At 36.4% G+C, this 22,697-nt stretch overlaps 3 protein-coding genes across 5 annotated transcripts; 2 read left to right on the forward strand and 1 right to left on the reverse strand.

The window, feature by feature from the left end:
- The first annotated feature begins 1,264 nt into the window (after positions 1 to 1,264).
- LOC131622488 (protein argonaute 2-like) lies at positions 1,265 to 7,066 on the forward strand. 3 transcript variants are annotated; one of them, XR_009289910.1, is made up of 4 exons: positions 1,265 to 1,727; positions 1,995 to 3,201; positions 4,511 to 6,255; positions 6,595 to 7,066. XR_009289910.1 is itself a non-coding variant. In XM_058893525.1 (3 exons), the coding sequence occupies exons 1-3, from the start codon at positions 1,325 to 1,327 to the stop codon at positions 5,943 to 5,945; spliced, it is 3,045 nt and encodes a 1,014-aa protein (XP_058749508.1). In that variant the 5' UTR covers positions 1,265 to 1,324; the 3' UTR covers positions 5,946 to 7,066. The 3 variants fall into 3 exon arrangements, 2 of the variants coding, with proteins under 2 accessions (XP_058749508.1, XP_058749509.1); XM_058893525.1 differs by having other exon boundaries at positions 4,511 to 7,066; XM_058893526.1 differs by having other exon boundaries at positions 1,998 to 3,201; positions 4,511 to 7,066.
- Positions 7,067 to 8,119: 1,053 nt separating this feature from the next.
- Positions 8,120 to 10,454, reverse strand: LOC131622435 (O-fucosyltransferase 23-like). The gene is made up of 3 exons (XM_058893461.1): positions 10,269 to 10,454; positions 8,992 to 9,828; positions 8,120 to 8,862 (listed from the first exon to the last, which is right to left on the reverse strand). Exons 2-3 carry the CDS (start codon positions 9,704 to 9,706, stop codon positions 8,264 to 8,266), a joined length of 1,314 nt encoding a protein of 437 aa, XP_058749444.1. The 5' UTR covers positions 9,707 to 9,828; positions 10,269 to 10,454; the 3' UTR covers positions 8,120 to 8,263.
- A 5,279-nt stretch (positions 10,455 to 15,733) lies between these two features.
- On the forward strand, positions 15,734 to 22,489 carry LOC131622490 (E3 ubiquitin-protein ligase RSL1-like). Its single transcript, XM_058893527.1, has 3 exons — positions 15,734 to 16,577; positions 17,462 to 18,222; positions 21,640 to 22,489. The coding sequence occupies exons 1-3, from the start codon at positions 16,137 to 16,139 to the stop codon at positions 22,028 to 22,030; spliced, it is 1,593 nt and encodes a 530-aa protein (XP_058749510.1). The 5' UTR covers positions 15,734 to 16,136; the 3' UTR covers positions 22,031 to 22,489.
- The last annotated feature ends 208 nt before the right edge of the window (positions 22,490 to 22,697 follow it).

The raw sequence follows: 22,697 nt of genomic DNA on the forward strand, positions 1-22,697 counted from the left end.
GTTAGTGACAAAATTTCCAACATAATGTCCAATATTTCTAAATTTTGAAAAACATTTAAGAGTAACATGTTTATCTCCTCATGTGTTCATCTCCTCTTGCTCATTACTTGGAGAAACTCCATATATCATTTCAAAAATATCTCACATTTCCTTTGCAGTTTTACAATGGTGCACATAAAAGAATTTGGTGTCATCTAAAGACATTATTATAAAACTTTTAGTTTTGAAATTTATTTCAAATTCTCTCTTTTCTTCTTTGGTCCAAAAGGATTCATGTTCGTCTATTACTTCATCATTTACTTGATGAGTAGGGATAATCAGACCATTGATTAATGTTTCACACAATTCATGACTAATACTTTGAATAAAGATTCTAAACCTAGGTTTCCACAATTTAAACTTCATTAATTTCAAAGGTTCTTATCCATTCAATAACCAAACATTACATGGACAACATTCCACAATTATCCTTCTTCTAGGGACTAAAAAAATACAGATTCCATGATCATCAATCTCACTACCATTTCTAGTAAGCAAAGAACAGACACCATGATACAATCAACAAAAGCTTAAACAAATTGGCTTTCTTCCTTTCGTTTTCCAACTTTAATTTCTTATTCTTTTTATCTTTGCTTCAAGCTCTTTAATGATGCAACCTACTTCCCGCACTACTTCTGTGCAATTGCAACCAATTGAATTGTGGAATTCATTTGACGTGTTGCGTTCTAGTTCATCATCCCAAGTAAATAGCTTGCAACTTGACATTATACTCGAATTTGAACATTTCCAAAATCGTTGTTTAGGGTTTTCAATTGAATTTGAGATGAACATCATCATAGCTTGCAACCAAAAACTAGAATTTGAGACCGAGAGAAATTACCTAATGATGATGTTGCCATTGATGAATGTGCAATGACCTTAACACTAATGTGTCTGGAGGGAAGAATTTGCAAAAGATGATTTGAAGAGAGAAACAAGATGATGCAAATAGTATATTTTTTTGGATTTAGTCCTCTTTTTAACCTCCTTCCGCTATGTATTCATGTGTGTAATTTATTATACAAAATAACATATAAATTCATTTCCACTTAGATATCTCAACATTTTTTTAGGAGACTTGGATGACTAACACAATAAAAAAAAAAGAAATATAAAAACACTAACTTAGAAAAAAAAATACAAAAACACACTAATTTACGTGGAGAAACGAATGATTTAGGGGCTTTTAAATTTGTAAATTTGTCAAACATAAGTAAATTATTACAGTTTTTTTATTTGATCACTCACTTCAGTGACTAACCCTGATCATAACTTGATTACCCCAATGGAAGCCGGTGACGGTTACAGTGGACGAGGAACTCAGCAACCGTCCGACGAGGTGAGTCTACAACCAGAATGGAGACGCCGAACTGCCTCAACCGGAAGAGAACAACAAAACCTTACTCTCCAACCAGAATGGAGGCGAGGTAGGTCAACAGCAACAGCTCTTCCTTCTTCCTCCCGTGCCGGCGATGAAGCTCAGAAGAAGGACGAGGAGCAGAAAAAGGAGGCTATACATCAACCAGAATGGAGACGATCAAGGTCCACTACTACTACTGCCACTGCATATCCATGGAATCAAAACCAACATTATGGTGTGAGAAAACCATTAGGACTAGGATCAAGTTCTAGTGGTGTTCAAAGAAGTAGAAACATTGATGAATCTTGGCGAAATGCTCCACCGTCAGGTATATTCAGCATTCCGATCAAGAATCATGTGATACCTCTGTAGCACCGACACCTCTGAAGAAAAACATGTATATGTCTGCGTCGGACACTCACACTGACACTTGTGATTACATTTAATTTATGAATTTTTTCAAATTATTACCATTCTTGACATTGTTAGTGTCAGGATCATGTCCGATGTGTCAGTTTCATAGTGTCATAGTTTAAAAGACTTGTTTAATTATTATGCTAATTTTCTGTTGCTGATGATTTTCCAATTTGTTTAGAAGATTATGTTGTTCCTAAACTGGAAAGTCTACGAATATCGAAAGATTTAGCTGCATCATCTTTTTCGCTTAAGGATAAAGCTTTACCTATTCGGAGACCTGACGGTGGTGGCACGTTAGCGGTTCTTACGAGCAGACTTTGTGTTAATCATTTCCTTTTTAAGTTCAATCCGGAGAGTATAATATTTCATTACAATGTTAATGTGAAACCTAATTTTTCGTCAAAAGTTGGCCAGCCTCGGAAGTTGTCTAATAATGATCTGTCCATGATTAGAGAGAAATTGTTTTCTGATGATCCCGAGAGGTTTCCGTTGGACATGACTGCGCATGACGGTGCCAAGAATATCTTTAGTGCGGTGGAGTTACCGGAAGAGACTGTTAATGTGGTGATCTTTGATGGTGAGGATGAAAAGATCACTTCATATAGTGTTACCTTAACACTTCTTAATAAACTCAGACTTCGCAAGTTAATGGACTATCTTTGTGGGCATTCAGTCTCTCTTCCTAGGGATATTTTACAAGGGATGGATGTGGTGGTGAAAGAGAATCCTGCTAGGCGTACAATTTCTGTGGGACGCCACTTCTATCCCACGAATCCTCCTTTAGTAATGAAGGAACTTCGCCCTGGAATAATTGCAGTTGGGGGGTTTCAGCATAGTTTAAAACCTACTTCTCAGGGTTTGTCCTTGTGTGTAGACTACTCGGTGGTGCCTTTCCGAAAACAAATGTCAGTCTTGGATTTCTTGCACGAGCGTATCAATGACTTTAACTTGGGTGAATTTGAAAATTTCAGGAAATATGTTGAGGAGGTGCTTATTGGATTGAAAGTTAGTGTGACTCACCGGAAATCCAAACAGAAATATATTATTGCCGGATTAACACCTACAGTTACAAGGCATGTCACTTTCCCCATTGACTATACTAAGGGCTGGAAAATTGAAAAGGATGTTAATCTTCTTAGCTTTTTTAATGAGAAATATGACAAGGATATTGTATACAAAGATATTCCTTGTTTAGATTTAGGGAAAGGAAACAGGAAGAACTATGTACCCATGGAATTTTGTGTTTTAGCTGAGGGCCAAAGATATCCCAAAGAGCGTCTGGATGGTGCTTCAGCAAAGACATTGGAAGCAATGGCACTAGCTCACCCGAGCGAAAGGCAAAGTGCTATACAGAAGATGGTGCAATCGAGTGATGGACCTTGCGGGTAAGAGGAGTTTTGATTCGATTGTATTATTTCCAAATGCTAATACTTTTGGTACTTTTATTGTTTTCTTGATTGTTGGTTACAAATGCATGAAATGACAATGATTGATTTATATCATTAGGCACTTATTTTAAGGAAGAATTGCATGCTATATACACCCTTCAATTTGGCCTCATGTGTGAAGAAGGTTGCAAATGACCCCACAAACTTCATACTAGGTGTCCTATGAACAACTTCAGTTCATGACCATGTGCTCTAGTATCAACAGCAAAGAAGTTAGTAGATTCTTTGGATAATCTAAACAAGAGATCAATCAGAAGAAATCCAATGATAGGATGAGAGGAAAACCCCACTAATTGGTAGTAGAAAAGAACTAGACACCTGAACCTGTTAAGTCTTGGAAAACCAGGGGAGTCTAGGAAAACCTTAATTGCTAGCAAAAAAGAACTACGATTTACTTACCCTAAGCAACCCCTGAACGGATGAACCTATTAAGTCTAGGAAAACCAAAAGAGTCTACTTTATTTGGAAGAGGAGAAGAGAATTTTTTTACTTGATGGTGTTCTTAGGACCTGTGTTGGATTGACTTATTTGAGCTTATCGAATGACATAAGTTTTGCAAGGCTGTTCGAGAGATCTTATAAAAACAACTTATCACAGTTTTCATAAATTTTTTTGAACTTGTTTTTACAAGTTCTCCAAGATAACTTATTAAAACAACTTATAGCATATATATGAAAAAAATTATTTTACCTTTGGTTATAAAAATAGCTTGTACAAACTTATTCATAAGCGCTTATTTTGATAAGTGTTTGCTGTGCTATAAGCTACAAATTAGCTGCTTATCCAAAAAGACCCTTAGCATAATTGCAAAATTGACAACTAGACACCTACTAAATAATACGAATCACACTGCAAGATTTCTAATTAAATTATGAAAATTTTTTGGACTCCGTAATAAGATATGATATGACCTATGCATTGGAATATGATTTGTAGTGATGACAGTTAATTTTAAGTATGAATGATTAAACAAGATGACTCCTCCTGGTAGCAATTGATATAGCTTAGTATATAAGTGCAGACCTGTACATGTTACTTTGAAAACGGGTGGATATTCCGCTTAACAACTCTCCAGCTTTCTTACATGAATGCTGGAAGTGATTAGTTTGAATATTTGGATAGATATAGGCATAAGAATTGGTTTCTTATTTAATGTCTGAATATGTTTAAGGTTATTTATTTGTCCCTTATCCTGTTTTTTGTATTTGTTGGAGCATGTCTCCCTTACAATTTTCTTCATTGGCAGTGGTGATATTATTCGGAACTTTGGAATGTCAGTCAATACAACCATGACAACCATTCTAGGACGTGTAATTGGACCCCCGGAATTGAAGTTGGGCGATCCAAATGGCAAGACTGTCAAGATTACAGTCGATCTAGATAAATGTCATTGGAACCTTACAGGAAGATCAATGGTGGAAGGTAAACCAGTTGAGCGTTGGGCCATTCTTGATTTCACCAGTATCGGGCCGTATAATAAGAAATTAAGAAGAAAGGAATTTGTCGAAAAACTTATTGGTAAATACAAGAAGTTGGGTATCTATATGCAGGATCCCATTTGGTACGAAGAATCTTCAATGAAGATACTTGCGAGTCATGAATTGCTATCTGAATTACTTGAAAAAATCAAAAACATTTGTGAATATAACCAAGGTCGACTACAATTTCTTCTGTGTGTGATGGCTAATAAAAGTCCAGGTTACAAATACCTCAAGTGGATTTCTGAGACCAAAGTTGGTATAATCACACAATGTTGTTTGTCTTATAGTGCTAATCAAGGGGATGATAAATTCTATTCTTATCTGGCTCTCAAGATCAATGCCAAGCTTGGAGGCAGCAATGTAGAGCTCAATAATAGGCTCCCTTACTTTGACGGGGACGAACATGTTATGTTTATAGGCGCTGATGTCAATCACCCTGGTTTACGGGACAACAGGAGTCCGTCAATTGTTGCTGTGGTTGCAACCATTAATTGGCCAGCCGCTAATCGCTATGCAGCACGTGTTTGCCCGCAATTCAATCGAAGTGAGAAAATATTAAACTTTGGGGAGGTTTGTGTTGAGCTTGTCAGTTGTTATTGGAGGATGAACGGAGTCAGGCCAGAAAAAATTGTTGTTTTTCGTGATGGGGTGAGCGAGTACCAGTTTGACATGGTTCTTAATGAAGAACTACTAGATTTGAAGAGTGCATTCCGAAGATTAAATTATCTCCCTACAATCACTCTTATTGTAGCACAAAAACGACATCAAACTCGATTCTTTCCAGATGGTTGGAGGGATGGGTCTTCCGGTGGCAATATTTTACCGGGAACAGTTATTGACACAAAAGTTACACACCCTTTTGAGTTTGATTTTTACCTCTGTAGTTACTATGGAAGCCTAGGTTCAAGCAAGCCCACTCACTACCATGTTTTATGGGATGAACACAAGTTTACATCTGATGAATTGCAAAAACTTATATATGAGATGTGCTTTACCTTTGCAAGGTGCACAAAACCCGTGTCTTTAGTCCCACCTGTGTATTATGCCGACCTTGCTGCTTATAGAGGACGATTGTACCACGAAGCAAGGATTGGGATGCAATCTAAGAAGTCAAGAGGATCTTTATCTTCTAAAGATGCATTTGAACAGGGATTTTACAGGTTGCACGCTGACCTGGAAAACATAATGTTCTTCATCTGACGGGCCTATTATTCATTCTTACAGAAGCCGGGGAAAATCTCATGACTTACTCCTGCCTGCACATATATTATGTCCTATGCTTTTTTCTACTCAAAACAGCGAAGTAGTCTGTGAAAATCTAATGGCTTATGAGTTTGTTTACTAGTATACCTTCCATTTTAGAGGAATTTTGTGCCCCGGGAAATTGACGGGCTCTAATCAATTAGCCACTTAAAGCTCAAAGCCTAGATCTTCAAGTAATATTTTGATCTTCAAATGAGCTTGTATTTTAGGCGCCCTATTTCTCTTCCCACGCCTCCTGCACCCTGTGGTATGTCGTATTTGCATCATGTTTCATTGTTAACATGTGTGAACTAACACTACTTCCTAGCATGAATCTTTAACTTCTAGCTTGCTACTGAAAATTGGCAATTTGTTTTTTCGGTCTTGATATTAAACTACTAACTATACTTGGAGGAACTAAATATTAAGTTGTTTGTGCAGTTTATAATTTCTGTTGTTGTCTTATGGATTCTGATTTGACAATCATGCTATTATTTTAGATTTATTATTTTTTTCATGTGAAGACTTGGCTTGTATGCAACAATTAGAGTTTGGATTTCATTCCTTAGAATGATTTGTTCGATTCTTCAACATCGGCATTTTTCAGGTTATCTAGAATCTCAAAAATCGGTAACAGGTGCTTTAGTCTTCTAACGCCATGGTTGAGTTGAGAATTGGGAGTGATGTATAATTTGTTGTCTAGGAAATCTCGATCAACCATCTCAGTTTTTCTAATTCTATTAATACATTACCTGTCAGTACTGGTATCATAGTTTATGACATCTACATGTTAATCTTCAAACTTACATAGAAGCTTTTTAGAGACTTGATTCATACTCAACTGATCATGATTACAAATATTGTCAACTCAAAGGAGGAAGATAAAGAACTGGACAAAAGTTATACTCATCACATCAGACATGCTGCTCTTAAGATTGTAGTGGATGATATGTAAGCTATGTATTGTGTAAATTGGTTAAGGAAATGATTATTACTTCATGTATTGTAACTTCAAATACTTAAAATCTGATCAGGAGAGCCCGCACATATACTAATCCTTATTTCCGCTTTTATGTTTATGTTCGGTTTCATGTTTGGAGCCATCAAAATTGATTCTGAAAGTGCAAAATTGATATAGACATGTTCGTTTGCTCTAGAATATAATTGTTTTTGTTTTTAAAATTTATCCTGAATTCAAACTAAGATTTATAATTTTTTAGTTTTAACTTCATATTTATCCCAAAGTAAAGTTTATTGTTGAAGCCACTTTTATGCTAGTGTATCTAAATCCAACCACGTTATTTTACATTCAATTTTCATTTTATGTGAAATCAATTTATTTAACAAGTAGTTTTTTCACCATAAAACAACCAAACATTCACCAAAAGTCATGACACTTTTTTGTCACTTTTGGTTTAATGCCTCTGGGGGACATTCTTGAATTTGATTCCTTTAATTTTTCCAATACTGTGAATGCCTATACCTGTCTTTATTTTCTACTTTTAGGAACTTCTTTGGGAGGATAAAGTTCCCTCTAAGGCTTTTACTATGTACACCTAATGGGTTAACCCTAATATAGGTTGCTTTAGAAGTTACATATATTGTTATGGGTGTTCATTGCCCCCTTAGTATTTACTCTCAAAGTTTTAAATATCCGAAATGACCCTCTCGTACCGTTCGGATTTCCAATGCACAAATAGGGTGTAAGGTTTTGGATTTTGAGTGGTGCGAGAGGGGCATTTTTGAAAATTCCATAGAATTTGAGAATAATACTAAGGGTGCCCTGAGCCACCCTATCCTAGAAGCACATTTGCAACCACCCTATCCTATAACCATATTTTGATTCATATGAAAAATAAGAAAATATAGTGGGCTGTTTACCATATAAAAGTTATTTTGAATAAAGGGATTGCTTAATTTGTCATTAGAGAAGACATGTTGCACCGAAAAGTTAGACATTGTCTCAAGCAACTTTAGGTGGTGTCTAAGTCTCCTCTTAGACCTAGAGTTCAACATAATTTTCCTACCCTCTACTTTAACACTATTTTGATTTCCCACCATGACCATAGGCTCACATGCCCCCCTCCCCAATCTACGTTGGGGCTACAACTCAATGCAGTTCAATTTCCATTAATAAGATTAAATATTTCAGTGATTGGAATTATGTTACACTCTTTGTGCTAATCAAACACCAGATCAGAAGTGAAAAATGTATGGATAAGAGAACAAGACTGTTAAACTAAACTACTCAAAATTCTATATTACATGCACAAGATTTAAATATGACCCTTGCAATCATAAACACGATTGGTTCCATAGCTTATTGTTTGAAGACTTGATTCAGACATATTTGTAATCCATCTCATTGCACCATTTGATTCTCCTCCTTGTATATTATATGCATAAGAAGGCCATCTTACATCGGTTCCGCACACGCTTTCGACACTCGTTTTGATCATTTTATGTGTTCTTTCAAGAACTATAAGACTCGAAAATGTAGAGAAACTGTTTCCAACAAAGATATCAGCCTGTAAACAAACTTCATAGTCGATAGCAGATTGAATCAGATATGGATACTTGTTATACATTCCCTCAACGCCGAGTTTCTTCTTTTCGTAAGGAAGAATGCGTTCTCCCCAATCTTCCATTATGGAAGAATCGTTGAGGAGTTTATCGGCTACCGCGAGATAAACAACAATCGGAGTTTTTTTCAAACTGATTACAATGTTTCTAACTGTTTCCACTATCTCTTTCTTGCTACTGCATATTTGATTTGTGTTCAATCTCTGCTCTAACTTTTTGCAATGAATCATCCAATCGATTTCTATCCTCATGTGAACCGCAACATACGGAAGAGGCTGAAATGAAGACCTATCTGTTGAGAAAAAACAACCGAGAAAAATAAAGAACACAATCAAACACAAGAATATATCGTTGAGAACTGCAAAACCAGAGAAAAAATCACGACTGTTGTTTAATGACAACCAGAGTTCATACTTCATACCTTGTTGTGGTTCCATTGATGCATTGTTTCCGATTTCCCTAATCCTAGAAACAACCCTTTCTGCTTCGTTACGAAACTCATCGATCAAAACCAAGCACTCGAAAACCTTAGCATAGTCATTCAAAGGCCAATGATCATGCCATAAGAAAGGGTTTTTCCCTAAAATTTCAATCACCTCATAGTCATCATAAGAGCCTTTACTATACTCTTTCAATTGTGATAAATCTCTCTCCAATGTCCACTTCCTCCCACTCCCTTTCGTCATTTCAAGCACTCGGGTTCTATTCAAGACACCCGAATACCGACCTAACCGAACAAAACCACTGCAAACCGCATTAAACTTTTCGAATTGGAATAATTTATCGAAAGACATCGGCTGCAATAGATCGATTTCTTTGTAAAATAGGGATGCACTAAAGCTAGGCATCAAAAGGGTTCTATTCAATATTCTAGCAGTAAGACAAGCCCTGGCGAACGCGATTTTCTGGTTGTTTAATCCCCAAACAAGCTGAGGAACTACCAAAAACCTAAACTCCCGAATTCCAAATTCGGAAGAACTCATCGACGGAGAGCGGTATACAAGATTGCTCCATTCAATTCCATCAAAACCAGGGAAAAGAAACACTCTAAGAATCAAAACAGTAACAAGCAAAACCATGCATTTACTAGTTATTGAATTCAGAGTTCCACCAAATAGCTTCAACAATGCCTCCATGCAAGATTCACTTCACCATGCATAGGATCAAGTTATAATTTAAGAACTCACAAACAGAAAAAATCATCAATTATAATGGATCAACAACAGTGCCAAGATCCAATTTTGAAGCCTCACACAATCTGAAAAATCAGCAACAAAAAAAGTCAGAATCAGCATGACCCAGAATAGTATATGGAATTGAAAAGTGAAAAAGATTGAATTTTTATTCTAATATATGGCGATACATTCAATGTTTTTGACTTTATATCATTGCAAATGCATCAAAAGAAGATAAACAAAAATGAAGAAAAAATGTTGCATGCAGCAATGTTTTTGAAACCAAAACAATGACACACGTGTGAATTAATCTCGGTAACAAACATCATCGATGAGAACATAGTATATATATCCTTATAAGAAACAAGAATTGTGAAAAAGTAAAAAAGAATGAAAAAGTAATGCATCTTATATGAGAATAAACAATAACGAAAGAAAAAGAAATAAAAAAGAAAGAAAGAAGATTGAAAAGAGAATTGTTAAGAGACAAAAAGAGAGTCTGCATGCATGTTGATGATTTTACCTGTGGAGAATTTTGAATGAGTGATTGAAATTGAATATGACAGCGGTTTGGAATGGCGCAAGAGGAAGAACAGAGTGGTGGTGGTGATGAGTGTGGAAAGAACCCGATGGAATGGAACCCAGAAATAATTTTATTTTTTATTTTTTGAGGGAGTGTGAAAAGTAAGTAATATTATTAAATGAGAGAGATGTGTTGAAAGGAGAAAAGGTGGGATGTGTTTGGAATGGAAACATAAGATGGAGCCAAAAAGGGTGCATGCAAAGTAGGAAAAACATTTTATTATTTTTATTTTATTTTATAAATCTAGAAATCTCGAGGCCTAATTTGGTTGTTCTGGTTGCAGCCGTTTGTTTTACTATGACGTTCATGGGGATGGTGTAGGTTTTCCTTTTCTTCTAAAAAGTCTGCCTCTTTCTTGATATTCTGCGAATTATCTTTTTCTGGTAAGGGGTGGGTCGTCCTCCAACTAAATTTTTCATATCTCAATAGAAATGATAGCTTATGTCCTATAAATAAGTCGGAAAGGGTTTTTTTTATAGTTGAATGGAGTGTGATCATGTATGTTTAAAGAACATGTGGTAGTTCATCGACTCAGTTTCCTTTAGCTGCTTTAAGCCTTCTCTTTAGCCTCTTTAACAAAACTCATTAAGTTGTCGTTGCTTGACTGTTTGTTTGAGGACGCTCTATTGACGTGAAATATTGCTTGATCTTCAAATCCTCCATTTTTTCAAATGCTTATCTGTAAATTGAATTTCGTTGTCCGTCACGACATATTGTGGAATTCCATATCTTACTAAAATATTTTTTTTAAAGAATTTTAGTATGTTGGCTACAATTATTTGTGTTAAAGATTCGACTTCCACGAACTTTGTAAAGTAGTTAACTACAACAATCAAGAATTTTAATTATCATAGGGCCAAAGGAAAGGGGCCTATAATATCTATGTCCCACAGTGAGAAGGACCATGGTGACATTAATACACATAACTCAGACATGGGAACATTGTGGGCATCTTCGTGTTTTTGACACTGTTTACATTTCTTCACAAAATTTTGGGCATCATGATCCATGGACGACCAATAATACCTGACCCTAAGATTTTTCTTAGCCAGACCCTTGCGCCAAGGTGTTGTTCGACAATCCCTTCGTGTACTTTGACAAGGGTGTATGCAACTTCTTCCCACTTAAGGCACTCTGCAGAGTACAAAACTCCTCTTATCATAGAGTATGAACTTGCCAGTATTTTCACAATGTTGGCTTCAACTTAGTTGGCAAGTAGCGTACCGTACTAATATACTTCATGATGGGCGAGATCTAGGAGTACCGCAAGGTGTCTTTCGTAATTGTCATTGCCACTTTGGGCATTCAAATTCTTGGATTTCTTAGAGTTTCCTAGATGAATAAGAGGTTGACACTAGAGTTTATAATATTAGTGTGTTTAGACATGACACCCACTCTAGTGTTCTGCTCTTTAGGGACATGCAATTTCTCATGATAATTGAACTTCTCTAATCTGTCTCTAGTCAGGTTGACATATCACTACAATAACGAATTTTTAGTTTGAGCATCTCTTTTGACTTGTGATACAACCATTTGTGAATATGTTCTTAACTGAATGTCTTTCTCCCCCATCTCGGCAGATAACATGAGACCTACAGTGAAAGCTTCATACTTAGTCTCGTTATTGGTAGCGGGAAACTTAAAACGTAGGGATATTTCAATCACCAAACCTACTTCATTTTAGAATACGATACCGACCCCACTCTCTTTGCTATTTGATTATTAGTATATGGATACGATCCATGTACGAGCCAATTCAAATGCATTTGAAGTCATTTATGCTATGAAGTCTGTGAATAAATGAGCCATTAACGCTTTCCTAGGCTCTAAGTAGATGTCAAACTCAAACATTTCGACGAACCATTTAGTCATACGCCTGACTAGAATTGGCCTATGGAGAACCTATTTCAGAGGTAGATCAGTGCAGACAATAATATCATGTGCCAGGAAATAACATCGCAACTTTTTGGACCCAATCACCAATGCTAACATAACTTTCTCTATATTTTGATAATGGGGTTCAGGTCCAGCTAATGCCTTAAATACGAAAAACACCAGGTGTTGACCAAAATTTGGTTCCCAAATGAAGATGAAACTGACGGCTTTTCTAGAGACGACATAGTAAAGGAATGAAATCTCCCCAAACAAAGGCCGAGATAACACTAATGGGGTTGATATCGTCATTTTAAGGGACATGAACGCCTAATCGCATTTTGGAGTCCATTCAAAGCGTGCTTATTTCTTCAGCAACTTGGAAGATGGTAGTGTGTGTTAAGCAAAACTCAAAATGATTCTATTTAAGGTTGCGAGCATCCCATTTAATATTAGTACCTCTTTATTTGTTGTCGGTATTCCGAATTTTTCCGAGTTAAGTCTCTAATGTTGTATTGTCGAAATTGTCGGAGCATGCTCGCTATGTGTTCATTTGTGTAGTTACTCTTTGTTGGACTTGAAAATCATATCATCCATATATACTTTCCGCTTTTCACTGATCTCTTCTTTAAAGATTTTGTTCACCATCCTCTAGTATGTCTCCCATTGCATTCTTCATACCAAAGGACATGGCGTTGTAACAATATTTAGCTCGCTCGGTCATGATGGTCATCTCTTTCCTGATTCCCTCGAATATGGGTATCTTATTATAGCTAGAATACACATCCATGAATGATAAGAGTTTGTATATGGATGAGTTATCAACTAGCTTGTCGAAGTTTGAGAGTGAAAATGAATCTTTTGAGCTGGCTCAGTTAAATTCAGTGTAGTCCGCATCTATTCTCCATTTCCCGAATGATTTCTTGACCAATACAACATTGGATAGTCATTCAATGTATCTTTAAAAATAAGGTTGGTGTCGAGTAGACCGCAAACCCTACTCATGGTCGGTTCAACTTTCTTAAGGGATTGTCGTCTTCTTTGTTGGACTACATAAGGGGTAGAAGGGTCAATATTCAATTGGTGAGAAGTCACGCTAGAGTCTATGTTGGGCATCACATGGGGGAAATTGCGAAGAGGTCGTCATTAGCTTTAAGGCATTAAATGAACCATTCCTTCGACATGGATGGGAAGTCAGCTCATGTACAAATCAACCTTATCAGATTATCATTGAGATGTACAATTTCAAAATTATCATCTAGAGACGATCTCAAGGCTTTCGCTTTGGCCCACAGGTGATATTCGAGCTCATGATTCTATGGTACTTATTGTTCTCGCAAGTCGAGGTCAACTGTATTGACAGTAGTCCCCACGAGTCTTATTCTTTTTCTTCTCGGGGCGATAACAGACACTAAGGGGTTCTTTAGTATGGTTTCATGTATCAGACGAGCTCAACCAAGACGACAACTAGTTCACCAAGACTATTGTGGTATTTCATCTCTAGATGGATTTTGGATGCCAATGCATAAAGCATTTCAAGGAGTGGGCTCCATAAGAAACATGTTTTCAATGTTGTCTTACCTTTTCCTTCTTTGGAATAAATTAGTAATTCCATGGCCCTGCATAGATGAGTAAACGAGTCAGTGAATGTTAAGAGATCTCTGCCTTCATACGTCTTGAGATCCCGCTCATGTAACCATAGCCTTATGAAGATACTGATGTACACAACATTGCAATAATGATCCCTAACACTGAGTGATTTGCTACAATAATAATTATGATCAGTCGAAGCATTGCATTTGGAGCTCTATCTGCTTTCTTGAATTCTCGAAATCGCATAATAAGTTTATCTCCTTCTTTCCTCCCGTTTATCATCGCCGACCTTGGAGATTTTTCGTGTTAGACAACAATCAATAAGTTTGTCTTTTTCATTCACACCTCTCTTGCCAAGCAATCCACCATCAAGTAGAGAGACATTAAGGTAGAGGAACGATCCTATAGTTGATAGATTAATTGTGACATTAGCAGCTGGATCATAATCCTCGTCTTCTCTCGAGCAAAATTGAGGTTGTGATTGGTGTCTTTGGGATTAAGAGAATATGATCATGGAAATTAGTTAGAATTAGAAGTCGATTCTCACAAATGGTGTCACTATTCTAAACTAGAATCAGAAATTGATATAGATCGAATGAAATAGAGTTTTAGTGGTGGAATGAGCTTCCGGTACACGACTTGTCAGAGAGTTCCTATCACCATGAAATGAGGGAGATGTATATAGAAAAGTCCTATAATTAAAAATAGTGTTATAAGTCATCTTCCTCCTAAGACGATTAATCTTTAAATAAGAGTTAGACTTTGATGCCAATTGTTGAACATGTGACTCTATACACAAGATAAGGTGAATTGTGGAGGTTTGAAAAATTATTGATTTAAAACAAAATCATTTTCTAAATCAGAGTTTGAAAATAATTTATAAAAAATGTTTGCATAAGTAAGCAGCGAAAATTCAAAATAAGAAAACTAAACGGAAAATAAAAGAGATATGGGAAAAAAAGATGACACCATAGCTTTATAGAGGTTCAGTTTAATGAAGTGAACTAGTTTTCTTCCCAAGAATTGATCTTGAGAATATCCACTATATCTTGAGAGCTTTTAGAAGTTAAAAACAAACCCCATTATATAAAGAAATGAAGTTTTCAGGATAACTTCTAACCAAACAACAATACGGAGTTTAAAACACTTAATCTTCAAACCAAACAACAGACTTAACTTAATCTTAAGAATTGAGGTTTTACACGGGGTGACCACGAACCAAACTAAGATTTTTATCAAGTTGATCTCGAGCCTAATAAAGTTTTACTCCAGACTAAACTAAAAATCAAGAGAGATTTTGCACCAGGTTGAAATTAAAATTTTTTTTATAATTTTTTTTATATAATGTGATCAATATATGAAGTGAAGTGAACATCACACTATGAAACAATCACTCAAATAACATATTTTACAAAAACCAACTGTATGTCAATGTGGATGGATAGATACATATATCATTCTTATTCTTAGTTATTCTTTCAATTTTTATTCCCTCCATCCCATAATCTCCATCCCATAATGAGTGATTTATTTGGAATAAAATAATATCCCAAAATGAATGACTTATTTCAATTTCCAATACACTTTTTACAATTCTATCCTCTAATTAATAAAAATTTCGCCATTTCTAATACATGATAAGTGTGTTATAGTAAAAACAATATTCTTTCTTACCTTTATATACTTTTCTTAATCGATGTAAAATGGTATACATGATAAGTGTGCTATAGTAAAAACAATATTCTTTCTTACTTTTATATACTTTTCTTAATCGATGTAAAATGATGTACTGAATCACTCATTGTGGGATGGAAGGAAGATAATAATTTATTCTCTAAATTAATTAATTTTCTAATTTATATTCTTCTAGCATATCTAGTCTAGTATATTTTATTAGTATAAGGCATGTATTGATAAACAAAAGTATATTTTGGCAATAATGGCAATAATAGAATAATAAGAGTACCACCAAACTCCAACCACTTTACAGATAAGGAGAGTATGGTATGGTACCTTCTCTTCTCTCTCTCAAAGTCAATGAATGACCTATGAATGAGGGTCCATATTGATTCCTTTTCCAACCCCCAAAAATTCCCTCTATCATCCCATCACACCCTCAATTAGGAATGAAATTTCTCAATCACATCCTTCTAATTCCTCACTTCTATTTTTCCACTTTGATTTGATCAATTGGGTCAAAAGGGCCAATTTTTTATGTAATTTTTCAATTGGGAACTGTTGTTGATAAAAAAATTTGATTTTTTAGATCGATTTGTTGATGGGTCATGCTGATTCATTGTTGTAATTGAAAATTGAAAATCTTCGTTAATTTTTTGGTGTGAAATGGAGGATCAAGCTTTATTAGGTTATGAACCATTTGTTAATGTTGGAAGAGATGAGGAGGAAGAAGATGAGTTTTGCAGCTGTTGTGAAGATGAAGAAGAAGAAAGAGAACAACAGCAACAAGGAGAAGAAGAATGGAAGGAAACTGAGGAGACAGTGGTGGAAGGATTGAAGGAAGAGCTTGATGAATTTTCAGTAAGAATGTACTTTAAGGGTTTGTCAATAACTGGGGTTGAGAATTCAACTACAGGGTTTTCTGGAATTGGAGTGTTTATGGAAAGATCATCAAAGTTTTCTCCTATAAGGGTGCAGAAAAGGCTTGATTTTTATGCTGAGGAGCCTATGGTTGATTACTTGGCACTCATGGATGGTTTGTTGGAAGCTTTGCACAACAAGATCCGTAGGGTTTTTGCTTTCACAGATTCTGAATTGTTGTATAAGGTTAGTGGTTCAGTGATCAATCCTAACATTTCATTGTTTTGTGACATTTATATATAATATAGTACATAAATTGATGAAGATCCTGACTAACCCTAGATTGGCAAAATTGAATAGTGGTGCTTAAATTTATAGTTTTTAGCATGGACCCCCTATATGGATAAACACTTTAATTAAGTGCTTAAAGAATAAACGCGTATCATATAAGTGTTTATTTTATAAGTTTTTGTTTTTGAGCAAAAAGGGTGCTAACTGCTAGTATAGGTTATTTCACGAGCTTGTAGAAACCAGTTGAAACCGACTGATGGCAATGTAATAAGTTGTTTTCATAAGCCTCCCAAACGGCCTCACAAGTGTTTAAGACAACAAGTTTAAATAAGCTAATCCAAATAAGCCGGTATGTCTGCTTGGGGTATTTCCTTGTGTTTTTTTGCCACCAGTTGTTTAGGTATGCTTCTCGGTGTTCATGTTTTACTATTGTGGATGAACACTGGGGTAAGCATATTAATATTTTCTATTGCTTACTCTAAAGTTCCGTGCAATTTTTCGGTATTCTTCAACATGATATGATGCTTTCATTTCATAATTTTTATTTTTCGTATTGCATCTAGTATGTATATTATTTACTTCTCATTTCCCCTATTTTGGACCCATTGTTTAGTTTGCATTTAAGTTTTTTTAGAGGTTTGTTTTCCAGAAGCCATGCTATTACTCAATTTGTATATCACATTACTATTTTTTATAGAAGCTGAAAGAGTTTTATTCACAGTAATCAACATTGCTCTAATATGTGCCACTAACCTCTATTAATTCTTAACTTCGTCTTTGTGCGTTTAGTAGGTCACCTGTATTAACTATGTTTTGTTTGAACGTGGGTCTTTTGACAGACAACATTGGAGGAAAATTTGGACATGCCACTTTTGATGGCACTGAAAGAAAGGATTCTGGAACATGCAGATAATTTTGAAACTTTTGATCTGAAGCTTATACCAAGCATTGATCTTGAGCAGCCACTACAGTTAGCCAAAGTAGCTATGGGACTTGTCACTTTTCCAGTAAACGAAAAAACATCACTTGAGAATTGTTCTATTTGTTGCGATGACAAGCCAGTGCCAATGATGATTACCTTGAAATGTTCACACACGTTCTGTTCACATTGCTTGAGGTCCTATGCAGATGGTAAACTGCAATGTTGTCAAGTCCCTATAAGATGTCCTCAACCAGGATGCAGATATTGCATCTCGGCACCCGAATGCAAGTCTTTTCTTCCATTCACCTCCTTTGAATCTCTGGAGAAAGCCCTTTCAGAAGCAAATATCGGTCAGTCAGAAAGGTTTTATTGTCCGTTTCCGAATTGCTCAGTTCTCCTCGATCCTTGCGAGTGTTTGTCGGCAATGGACGGTTCATCTAGTCAGTCAGACAATTCTTGTATTGAGTGTCCTGTTTGTCAGAGGTTTATTTGTGTGGATTGCGGTGTTCCTTGGCATTCTTCCATGAGCTGTGAAGAATACCAGCATTTGCCAGAGGGGGAGAGAGATGCTTCTGACATTAGCTTGCATCGTCTTGCACAGAATAAAAGGTGGAAGCGTTGTCAACAGTGTCGTAGAATGATTGAGCTTGCTCAAGGTTGTTACCACATGACATGCTGGTAAGTTACATCTTCTCTTTATATGAAAATAAAAACAAAGTTTTGATTCATTTTATAAGCATTTCACTAACCCTATACATATACTCTTCTGAAAATGCATCCCTAACACTTCCCTGCATCTCTTGCCACATAGTAAATTAGTTCATACTTTGGTCAGGAGCATTTCCTTATTTCTCCTCTAAATCTGATCAGGAGCATTGTACTTCATACTTTGGTTAGACGAATGCTTCCTCTTGGACCTCTTTCATAAGCCTTAGTTATTTTGGGCTTTGGGTTCACTTCAATTTTTTGTTTGAGATTTAGGGCTCTTGAAATTTGCATATTGTTTATAATTTGGGTTGTGCGTAACTCAACCATACAAAATTGGTTTGTAAGGCGAGGGACGCCTTCCTCCTACTTATAAACACATTTTCATGTCATGTTTCATCCAATGCGGGACTCTCAACACACCCCTTATGCTTAGAACTAGACATTTGGAACGTGACATGAGTGGTTCGATTGTGTGTGGCCCTACAGATCTTGAATAAGCTCAAATAGCGAGTGAGCCAATGCTTAGAATATGAGTTGTACCTAACTCAGCTCTTCTAAACTACCTTGTAAGGTGAAAGATGTCTCCCATATTTATATAAAGTTATAAACACATTTTAAGGTCATATCTCTTCCAATGTGGGACTCTCAAGTCTCAACAGTAACCATAATACAAATAAAAACTCTTGCATGTTTCTAGATGACAATATTATACTTGGACTAAGCAAATGTTTTTTTTTTTTAACTTTGTAAATTACTACTGCAACCCTCCCGATTAGAAATGGATGTATATGTGTGTGAGAGAGAAATCGGTTAGTGATATAGATCATATTCATCTTGATTCCCTTGCTGTATTTGTAATGTTCAGACCTCAATATCTATTTCAGATTGATGTACTCAATGTAATGTATGACCTACTGCTGTAGCTTCAAATTGATTTGGTTCTCTAGGTAACTTTATAGGATACTGGATATAGACTTTAGCCCAATTGATGTGTTGAATGGGTAGAGTAGTGACGTGGCAAGATTCCGTTAGGAGAGGGGAACAATTATACGAGGGATAAGAGTGAGTGCTGAGACACAAGGGTCATTGTTGTTTATTAGGAGCCATAGGCTTTGGATAGGTTCTATTTCCATCTTTTAGAGCTCTTGAGCTCATCTTTTTCATTGAATAATATACAAATTGACTCTCTTGAATTCACGGGTTCTATTGTTGGTCCTATCTGCCCAATCCTTGTCAGTTTTCACCGATTTTTTTGGGTCGTCGTAGTCCTGATGGAGATACAAGAGGGCCATGAAGAAGATTGAGCTGCCACCTTTTGATGGAGATGACCTGGTGAGCATGGCGAAGACAGAGAAATAACAAAGCCCAAAAAACAGGGTTGAAGTCGTAACCATCTAGATTCCTTCTCATGAGATGAAGATGAAACTGTCTAAGAAGGTGCAACATATGGCTATGGCAAGAAAATAGGTATTGAAAGCTTCAAATGTTTGGGTTTCACACAAATTAGGTGATCCGATTAAAGAACCAGAACCCTTGGATACTAATCCGCGCGTGATGGATGGTGAGATCTGCATATCACCAAACCCAGTGGCTCCGGCACCACTGCAGAAACCGCCACCACCCAATGCTTCATTGGTATTGGTTACAGCTCCTCCAAGACAAGAAACGCTGATCGTCAGTAGTATTTTAACATCCCTTTCGTCATTATGGGAGGAGATGGTGAACATATGGGAGAAGTTGCTGAAGGAGAAACAGTCACCGACACCAAAGCCACTGGACGTCGATTTGTTTGTGATGGACAAAAAGATCCAAATGATACCTCTGACAGAGCCACCAAACAACAAGCAACTTGCGGTAATGATGAAAACTTACGCTGCACGTGGCTCGCCATCTCCCACCACCATCAAAGCTGTCAGAACCACCAGATGCAGGTTTGCGGTATGCAGTCCCTTCCCTGTGGCTGGGAGCAATTTCATCTCTGTTAGCAACCCAAGAATTGAATTCCATAGAAACAGCAATATTTGATAAAAGAGAATAAAAATACAGAGAAGATAGTCTCCCTTACACTGGTTTGAAACCAGTCAAAACAATATTTTTCATAACTAACAAACCCTACAAGCTAAGATAACTAACTAACTAACTTCTATATCAACTTTTAACTACTTTAATTTCCCTTCATTCTATATCCTAACAATCTCAGCTGAGACATTATATACGCATGCTGAACATGTATGTTGCATGGCTGTTGCAGTTGGGAAGGTTCTAGAGAAATAGGAGCAGAATGGACAACCTATAATTTAGGCCCAATCGTGCTCCTAATGGGCCAGGCCCATATTAAAATGGGTTATGATATTTGTGAGGAGTTGTAGCTGAAACCCAATGTGAGGCTTATTTCCATCACTAACTTGCGAAGGTGTGTTCGGATGTGGGAATGTGTGAGCTGTTTATAACTGCCAGACTCAAAACTCTACAGAGTGGACATTTTCTAATTCAAAATTAGGGAAAGTTGATTGGATGCCTTTTTCTACAAGCTACAAGCAATTGTTGAATATGGATGCCTTTTTCTAATTCAAATAACAAGTCCTCCTGGTTTGTTGGGTGTCTGAAAGGCTTTCAAAACCTACTCAAAAATGTGGAAAGAAGGAACTAGAAGTTGTATTTAGCTATAAGAAGCAGCTTTGAATGTCTGCGACTGTACCCAAGCCACATGCAAATGTGAGATCCCTTGCAAGCTGTTCATGCCATGGTCATGCCACCAACTGCTGAGTGATAAAATGTATTCAACATGTCTGTGTCCTTATCTTAGCTTTGAGGACAAGGCTGTTTTTCTAGCGGCCAGTAGAGATATAGGATACTGGATTTGGGCTATAGCCCAATTGATGTGTTGAATGGGGAGAGTAATGACATGGCTAGATTCTGTTAGAAGGGGAAGAATTATAAGAGGGATAAGAGAGCGTATAAGGATCATTGTTTGTTAGAATTTTTTTTAGGAGAGTTTCTCTTTGGTTGGAGTCATCAGCTCTGGGTAGTTTCTGTTTCCACCTTGTAAAGCTCTTGAGCTCATCTTTTTCATTGAATAATATACAGTTTCATTCACTTGAATTCACGGGTTCTATCATAACTAGTAGGTAGTGATAGAATGATTAAATTTTGTTCAGTAACATGCTTAGGGTGGAAAATAAGATAATATAATGTTGAAAGTGTTTTAATGAATATGATCAATATTGGCATTCATTACCAGCGACTGTTTGCCATTTGCATGTTGATAACTTAGTAGTTCCAAGTTTAAAGTATGTTGTATGATTGATATCGATGATAGGTTTTTGAGTAGTTTATAACAGTTACATTGTGTCATAATAGTTTTGATTTCATGTGTCCATATTTCAGGTGTGGTCACGAATTTTGCTATTCTTGTGGCGCGGAATACAGGAATGGCCAACAAACATGTCAATGTGCATTTTGGGATGAAGACAGCTTGACAAACTCCCTTCAAGAATCAGAACAATGGGCATGGGAGACTTCTATGATCATGGATGCATACTCAGATCAAGAACGGTCACAACTCGCACTTATACAACGGTTCCTTGATGGCGGTTTTAGTCTCAGTGACCACAATCCCTACCAATCTCCTCCTCCTCCTCCTCCTCCTCCTCCTCCTCCTCCTCCTCAATGTACAGAATCCTTTGTAGACCCCTTGAAGGATCTTCATCAACTTCCATGGCTAGAGAGATTTGTTTCTGTGATAAGTGACAACTACTATGAAGATTACATGCAATAAAATTCTTCTACATCATACAATGCATGTTTGGATTGTCGTAATCACACTGTTGCCATGATTTTGGTAAAAGCTCGATTTTTGTGCTTCAATGCAATTGAACGCATTGCTGTAATTTTGACAAAATCACGGTGTCAATGAGATTTTGTCAAACTCATTGACAGTCCAAACATGCAAATAGTTAGTTCATCAACTTTATACAATCACATGTAGAAAGAGTTTCTGCAAACACTTATCATCATGTGTAGTAATCATGTCATGTGATTTCTTTTATGTTCTCCACTTTGATATCTTTGACCTAAGGTTCATGGATATTAACATTAAGGTGAACAAATCCTGTGTTCATGATGACTCTCTTTAGAGAAAGTAAAAGAAAAAAAGGAAACACTGGAAGAGAAACTAGTTTGTTTTGGGAATAATACATCGTTTATCAATTGAAAGAAATTCAGGATTTTTTTTTCACCTTCTAGTAATGCCCTAATGACAACCCTATCGACAACCCTAGAATAGAATCACCATTGTTACCCCAACTCTCAACAACACAAATTACCATTTTTGGTCGATATCAATATTGGCCCCTATTAGATTAAAAAACAAATTAAGATTTCTGTTAAGAGTTTTACATCGGACAATATATAGCGTGAACATGTCCTTATAAGTGGGGTAATCT

Source organism: Vicia villosa, unplaced genomic scaffold (genome assembly GCF_029867415.1).
Source record: "Vicia villosa cultivar HV-30 ecotype Madison, WI unplaced genomic scaffold, Vvil1.0 ctg.000030F_1_1, whole genome shotgun sequence".
Classification (NCBI taxonomy): Eukaryota; Viridiplantae; Streptophyta; class Magnoliopsida; order Fabales; family Fabaceae; genus Vicia; species Vicia villosa.